The sequence below is a fragment of the Arvicanthis niloticus genome, unplaced genomic scaffold, assembly GCF_011762505.2.
Source record: "Arvicanthis niloticus isolate mArvNil1 unplaced genomic scaffold, mArvNil1.pat.X pat_scaffold_1458_arrow_ctg1, whole genome shotgun sequence".
NCBI classification, from domain to species: domain Eukaryota; kingdom Metazoa; phylum Chordata; class Mammalia; order Rodentia; family Muridae; genus Arvicanthis; species Arvicanthis niloticus.
The window spans coordinates 21,020-28,837 of record NW_023045422.1 but is presented as its reverse complement, the minus strand read 5'-3'; the positions used below and the strand labels follow the sequence as shown (position 1 = coordinate 28,837).

General features: G+C 48.8%; 1 protein-coding gene across 1 annotated transcript; it reads left to right on the top strand.

The window, feature by feature from the left end:
* Window positions 1-1,551: 1,551 nt before the first annotated feature.
* LOC117701609 (H-2 class I histocompatibility antigen, Q10 alpha chain-like) lies at window positions 1,552-3,763 on the top strand. Its single transcript, XM_034493186.2, has 2 exons — window positions 1,552-1,831; window positions 3,371-3,763. The coding sequence occupies exons 1-2, from the start codon at window positions 1,573-1,575 to the stop codon at window positions 3,706-3,708; spliced, it is 597 nt and encodes a 198-aa protein (XP_034349077.2). The 5' UTR covers window positions 1,552-1,572; the 3' UTR covers window positions 3,709-3,763.
* Window positions 3,764-7,818: the final 4,055 nt, after the last annotated feature.

Sequence of the window (7,818 nt, the reverse complement as noted above, 5' to 3'; positions counted from 1 at the left end):
ATGTTCCCTATGTTATTAAACCTCTTCCCAGTGAACAAGGGGTCTACAGTGCAGAGACAATGACCCAGGTCCACACAGACAATCTCAGAACTGAGAATGAAGATCCTTGTACATAACAAAAAAGATCCTTGTACACATACATCTGGAGCTACACTGGTTTCATCTGGGAAGAAACAGGAGAAGTCTGAGTCTCAGTCCGAGGCTGAGAAGGCAGATCCTGGGAGAAGAGGCAAAGTCTTCTCTTTACTGATGAGAGTCCTGCACTCAGGCTTGGCTGTGTGAGCCCAAACACTGCAGGTGAAACAAATGTCTGGTCTCTGTGGGGTCCCTGAGGGGCTTGCAGGCCAGCACCTCTGCTTTAAGGAGAAGCATCTCTCTGCTGCATCCTCAACTGCTTGTTTTGCCATTGTATTCCCAGAACTGACTCTTCTTTTTAAAAGACCCAGGGTCTGACTTCTGAAGAGAAGAAGAGGAAGGGTGGAGGAGAGGACACAGAGAGTCTAGCCTGCAGGTCTCTCCAGGTGTCCAGACAGCTTTTGGGTTAGCAGCGCTGTGTCCACAGCACAGGGTTCAAGCAAAGTCTTAATCTCCAGGTGGTGAGGTCAGGGGTGGGTAAACCCAAGGCTGGAGATTCCTCATCTCCTCAGCTTTGCTTCTGCACCTACTGTGCCAGGTCCTTCTGCCTGGACACTGATGATGCGTGGCCAGGTCTCACCCCCCCCATTGGGTGGGGCCATCCTTGGGAATCAACGAGCATCTCAACTGGCACTGGTTATAAAGTCCACTAAGCCAGCGGGACTCAGAAGCCCGGGATCCCAGATGGGGGAGATGGTTCTGCACAGGCTGCTCCTGCCTGCTGGTGGCTGCCCTGGCCCTGACCCAGACCAGTGCGGGGTGAGTGCGTGGTTGGCCTCTACAGAGAGGGGCGCGGGCAACACCAGGAAAGCCGCGTCCACTCGTGGCCCACCGGACCCTCTGCCCCTTCTCCACTGGCATCCTGAGCCCTGAGCCCTGCTCCCCTCCCTGCAGGCGCACCCGCCCGGGGTCCCAGGAGGATGTCAGAGTCTCACCGCGCGCCTCCCCGAGGCTCACACTCCCTGCGGTTTTTTGAGACCACTGTGTCCAGGCCCGGCCTCGGGGAGCCCCGGTACATGGAAGTCCACTATGTGGACGACACGCAGTTGGTGGGCTTCGACAGCAACGCGAAGAATCCGAGGATAAAGCCGCGCGCGCCTTGGATGGAGCAGGAGGGGCCAGAGTGTTGGGAAGAGCAGACACGGAGAGCCAAGGAGAGGGAGCAGGTTAACCAAGTGGACCTGAGGAACATCCGTGGCTACTACAACCAGAGCGAGGGCGGTGAGTGACCCCGGGTATGAGGTCACGACCCCTCCACATCCAGACACAGGGGCTGAAGACTTCTCGGGTCCCAAGTCCGAGGTTTGGAAGCAGAACCGACCCAGGACTGGTTTCCCTTTCATTTTGGAGAAGTCCACGGGTGGGTGGGCGGGCAGGGCTGGGGCGGGTGGGCGGGGCTGACCACGGTATCCCACAGTCTCTCACACACTGCAGGTGATGTATGGCTGTGAAGTGGGGTCGAACGGGAGCCTCCTCCGCGGGTTCATGCAGCTCGCCTATGATGGCAGCGATTACATCGCCCTGAATGAAGACCTGAAAACTTGGACCCTGGGGGACCTGACCATGGCGCAGATCACCCGACGCAAGTGGGAGCAGGCTGGTGCTGCAGAGAGATACAAGGCCTATGCGGAGGGCACGTGTGTGGAGTGCCTCCTCAGAAATCTGGAGCGCGGGAAGGAGACCCTGCTGCGCACAGGTGCAGGGGCCAAGGGCAGCTCATCCCTCTGCCCTCAGGCTGGGGCTCAGTCCTGGGATAGAAGAAACCCTCAGCTGGGGTGATGCCCCTGGTCTCAGAGAGGAGAGAGTGTCCCTGGGTGTCCTGATCCTCATCACAATGCCTGCACTGACTCTCTCAGGGCTCAGCCTTCTCCCTGGACAGTTCCCAGTCTGTCTCAGGAGGGAAGGAGAGAATTTCCTGACTTAATAACAGCAGCTTCTCCCTGCTGTCAGCCATGGCCTCTCTCAGGCCCCCGTTCTCTGCCCACACCCACTGTCTGTGGACACTGACTCCTGTCATGCTGAGTGTGTCAGCCCTTACAGCTCAGGACCGGAAGTCTCCTTTACCTGATGACAAACATGGGTTCCCCTAAACAAGGCTGCTTCCCAGTTTTCCAGAACTTTCCAAAGAATACATTCTGGCAGACCCCCCCAGTCTGTGGGGTTTGTATCTCTCAGACAATCCAATTCTATCTATTCCTACAGTGATGAATGAGCCTTTATGAGGTACCCGGGAGGAATATAAACTGTGGAATTTCTTTTTCTTTTTTTCTATTTTTTCTTTTTCTTATTTCTTGCCTTCTTTTTATTTATTTTTTTAAGGCATTATTTTACTTCTGGTCAGTTTTTGTCTGTATTGGAATGATCCTGTTTCTCCATGCCCTTGTATTATCATTTGTATCAGTCTCCACAGGTGCCAGGGAGACTGCTAACCTGAATGATTAGACAAGCTAAATCAGAGTTCCTGTTAAAAGAGAGATTCTTGTGAACTTAGACTGTTTCCTGTAGAACTAAATATCCAGAAGCCTCCTGCTCTTCCTCTGCCCCCACAAGTTACAGTGCTCCCCCTAGTGAAAAGAAATGGGACTTTCTGAGAGACAGGGTCTTTAGCAATCCAGGGTTGGAGAGGGAAGATCCACACACCCTGTGAGCCTGCTGTGTTCCTGTGAGTGCTGCACTGGCGTCCACAGCACACCCCAGGGATCCTGTGTCACACACCTGTACCTTGTCACCCCAGAGTCAGGGCTGAGAGTCACTTTCTCTACCTGAGTGTCAGGTTCACCACATTTCTGCTAAGCACTCTGTGATGGCTGTTCACTAGCTCTGACAGTTAATGCTGGCCAGCAAGATGACCACAGTGGCTGAGTTCAGTAATAGCAACCTACCAGTAGCACATAACCATAATACATAATTTAGATATGAACTCAAACACATACTAAATTACTTATTTTCCATTCCATCTTCCACCCTTTGACTACCTATCTCATGCTGTAGAACATCACATAAGGACGGCCATGTTGACCCACTGGCTCATGTGGATTCCCTCTTAGCTTCTGAGTCCCAGGAAAATGTGCAGTTCTGTGCTGAGGAGGCCAACTCTGCCTGCAGCCCACTAATTCAGTGAAAGTTGAAGTGTTCAAACAGACACATAATTAAGTGTCATCATTGGTTTAAATGTGCATAGTGTAGATTTCAGTTAGTCTTGTTAATTATGGGATTTCTTAAATCTTCCACACAGATCCCCCAAAAGCACATGTGAACCATCACTCCAAATCTGAAGGTGAAGTCACCCTGAGGTGCTGGGCCCTGGGCTTCTACCCTGCTGACATCACCCTGACCTGGCAGTTGAATGGGGAGGACCTGACCCAGGACATGGAGCTTGTGGAAACCAGGCCTTCAGGGGATGGAACCTTCCAGAAGTGGGCATCTGTGGTGGTGCCTCTTGGGAAGGAGCAGAATTACGCATGCCATGTGCAACATGAGGGGCTGCCTGAGCCCCTTACCCTGAGATGGAGTAAGGAGGGTGTGGATGCAGAGCTGGGGTCAGGGAAAGCTGGAGCCTTCTGCAGACCCTGAGCTGGTCAGGGCTGATGGCTGGGGTCATGACCCTCACCTTCATTTCCTGTATCTGTCCTTCCCAGATCCTCCTCCATCCACAGACTCTAACATGGTGATCATTGCTGTTCTGGTTGTTCTTGGAGCTGTGGCCATCATTGGAGCTGTGGTGACTCTTCTGATCAAGAGGAGGAGAAACACAGGTAGGAAAGGGCAGGGTCTGCGTTTTCTCAGCCTCCTTTAGAAGAGTGCTCTGCCCATTAATGGGAAACCCATCCATACCCCACATTGCTACTGTCTCCAACTGGGTCTGCTGTCATTTCTGGAAACTTCTAGTGTCAAGATCTTCCTTGAACTCTCTCTGCTTTTCTTCTCATGGTAGAACAGGAGGAGATTATACTTCATCTCCAGGTTAGTGTGGGGGACAAGATTGTCCTGAGGCCATTGGAGTGAAGCTTGAGATGTTGGAAACTCTGGGAATCCATAATGGCTCCTCCAGAGAAATCTTCTGGGGGCCTCAGTTGTACCTTGATATGAATACATACACATACATGTACATTATATACATACACATATGCATACGCATACGCATACGCATACACATACACATATACATTTGTTTTGTTTTACCCTGGGCAGGGACAGCTCTCAGAACTCGGATATGTCTCTCCCAGACTGTAAAGGAGGACACTCTTTGGTCCAATTGGGAAGGGGCAATGTGGACATGATTGGGTTTAGGGACTTCCAGTATCATCTGTGAGTGATCCATGGGGTTTTGGGATGTTGTCTTCATAGTGATCATTCATGACTCTCATTTTCTAGCCTGAAGACAGCAGCTGGAGTGGACTGAGTGACAGACAGTGTGTTCAGGTCTCTCCTGCATTGTCCAGAGCCCTCAGTTTTCTTTAGACAACAGTGTCTGATGTTCCCTGTGATCCTATGGGCTCAGTGTGAAGAACTGTGGAGCTCAGCCTGCCCCTGCACACCAGAAACCTGTCCCTGCACTGTCCTGTGTTCCCTTCCATAGCCAACCTTCCAGGTTCAGCGAAACACTGGGGGACATCTGCTTCCTGTCAGCTCCACGCTGCCCTGAGCTGCAGCTCCCCACTTTCACACTGAGACTAAGAATCTGAATGTGAACTTGATTGTTAACATCTTCACTTGCGTGTTGATTGCTTGTTAATTTCATGGATTGAGAATAATTAGATTTTTTTTTTGAAGACATAAATGGCAGATGGAGGACCTTCCAGAATCTGTGTCACTCTGCTGTGTGTCCTGTTGGGACAGGATGAGGTTGTGGGAGCTGAGTGTGAACAAGGCTGTGCCCAGGTGGGCTCAGTCCATTGTTATCTTTGATGGGGTCACTCCTGGGCTGGGTCACCTCTGGGCTCTGCTCTCTCCATCACTATGAAGCACATGCTGAGAGTCTGTGATCACACGGACACGGGGATGAGAGATAAACAGACAAATCACATTCTATACCTGAGACCCTGAATCATGTTTCCAGTATTCTGTGTCTCCATGTCTAAAGATCAGAGACCCCACTGGGGATCCTTCAATGTCCTGGGTGCACAAGATAAGTCACACTACATTTCCTCCCATCCATTTGTTTTAGCTGCTAATGATGCAGTCTTGAAGCTGCCCTGGGTACTCCCTGTAGCCATGCTACTGTTGTTGTTTGTGCTTCTCCTTCTTTCCAGTGTCTTTCCCAGGGTTCTCAGGTGTCTGGTGTGATCTGTCTGTTCTTCTCTCAGGAGCACATCCACAGCTGAGATATTGGTTTAGATTTTTCAAAACCTATTTTTAATAAGGGTTCTTAAATGCTTTATTTCTTTCTAGCCCACCACCCACCAAAAGTAGTGGGAAAGACAGGTTATTAGGATAGGAGGAAGCAGACGTATGTAGAAATGGGTCTTTTGGGCTGAAGAGATGGCTCAGTGGTTAGGAGCACTGATTGCTCTGCCAGGGGTCCTGAGTTCAATTCCCAGCAATCACATGGTGGCTCTCAACCCTCTGTAATGTGATTCGATGCTCTCTTCTAGTATGTTGTCTGAAGACAGCTACAGTTACTCATAAAAATAAAAAAATAAATCTTTCAAATGAGTCTTTGGAGAAAATCCAGAGTATGTTGTCAGGATATTAGCAGTTCAGTTCACAAGAATCATCAACAGCAGGTCAATCCAGAAGAAGCCGGGAGGCTCAGCTGTTTGCTGTTTAGAAGTAGTTCCTTGGGGTGATTTCAATCTCCAACTGACAGGACACCAGCAGACCAGGTCAGTAGTGTCAGAATAGCAAACATAATAGCAAACAGAATAGCTGATGATTTCATCAGCTGTGGCACAGCCCAGCAGGAACAGCCAGGCCTACACTGAATCACCTCGAGTCTGCAGGAGATACAAGAACCACCAGGGATTCCAGAAGGTGTTCTCTGCAATGACTCTCTCAAGGAAGTGAAGATCAGTGAAGATGAAGACTTAGGACCAACAAAGCATTGCAAAGTCAGCTGTGCAAGCCAGCCATCACTGACCATTGTGTCCTATTATACTCCCTCAAACATCATGTGTCAGCACAGGACTCTTGCCTTACATGAGTCTTGCCTCAGGAAAACACCATGTGAATCTGTCTTAGCAAAACTCCACTTGAGTCTGTATCAAAAGACATATCCAGAAACGTCCACTTCACTCTGCCAATCAGCCTAAGTCTGCAGAAGCAGGAAGAAGCTGCCAGAACATCACCAGAGGGTTTTTGGTACATTTCTCTCTATGGAGTCATGAGAAATGATGACCAATAAACAATGGTAAGGTTAAACAATACCATGCAGGCCTCGTCTACTGTCTGTTGGGTTTTATTTATATTCCTTATAAACACCATTTGTCCTTTCACATCTCTACTTCAGCAAATCATCTTTCACCTGTGTCTGTTTCAGCAAAACATCATTTTACATAAGTGATTTCCGAAGAATCTAGAAGTTTCCACTTCAAGAACAGGGATGCTTCTCTCTCTGTAACTTGGGTACCACCTCCTGAACCCTTTATAATCCTGTGTTGAGGTAAATCTCTGACCCAAACACGTCCGGTCAAGAAAACACAACTCAATATTTATGATTATAAACTGCAAGCCTTGGATTGGGCAGATTTACCATTGCACTACTCTATTCCCCAGCTATGAGATCCCTTAAAACCTGCGGTTTTCTAAGCCACGTTCTTCTCCTCCTCCTTGTCCTTCCACCAATGGCTCCAGCAGCTCCTCTCCCTCTTCCGGCTCTCCATTGTCTCCCTGCAACTCTTCTTCCTTCTCCTCCTCTTCAGACTCCTCCCCTTTTTCTCCACCTCCCCTTCTACTTCCCAATCACTGGCTCTAGCCTTTATTTTACAAATTCAATTGGACAGAAGGTTCACAAGATTCACTCCTTCTCTGCAGCCCCTCCCAGGAGTGGAAATACCATGAAAACAAGAGGCTGGGGCTATCCACAACACTTCCCCCTTTTTGTCCGATTAAAAGACTCTTTTCTCTCAGATATAAATTGAACACAAACTATATTAACCATGTTGTAATTGTTAAAGTACAAGATAGGCCTAATACCCAGTCCATCATTTTTGTTAACTAAATAGAACCTCTGCCATCTCTCTCAACTAAAAGACTTAGTTCTGAACCTGGCTTATGTCCTATCTTCAGAATGAATGTCAGCTGAAAACCATCCACTCAGATCTTTTCTCTCAAAGTAAATAGCCAGGATTGGCTATGAGACTATGGGTTTTTAACCCCGTCAGAAATCCAGAATGACTGGGTTAACTGAAAGTATGGGAAGCACTAAGTATAGCTTCTAAAACTTAGCCAATTTATGGGACCGCTGAACACCTGGAAAGCCCCTATACTACAGAACGTTGGAGCATCAAATCTTCAGCCTTCTGGCCCAGAATCATCTGACAGACCTTAGTGATGCAGAATTACTAAGGCCTGATTACTCTGTCTTGGCAGATATAATCAATCAGTCAACTATTCTGCAAGTGTGTCTTTTTTTTCTGCACAGTATTTCGTCTGTAGATGAAAAGAGGCAATTCTTGCCTAGTGGCTGCCTCACCACAACTGGAGTAACTTCAAAGATGCTCAATTTCTTCTTAGAATCCAAGA

What these genes read in the sequence shown, in the direction of transcription:
- LOC117701609 (XM_034493186.2), top strand. Translation starts at nt 1,573, where the DNA reads ATGTATGGCTGTGAAGTGGGGTCGAACGGGAGCCTCCTCCGCGGGTTC. An exon ending in GGAGACCCTGCTGCGCACAG is followed by an intron (nt 1,832 to 3,370) that starts GTGCAGGGGCCA and finishes TCTTCCACACAG; the next exon opens with ATCCCCCAAAAGCACATGTG.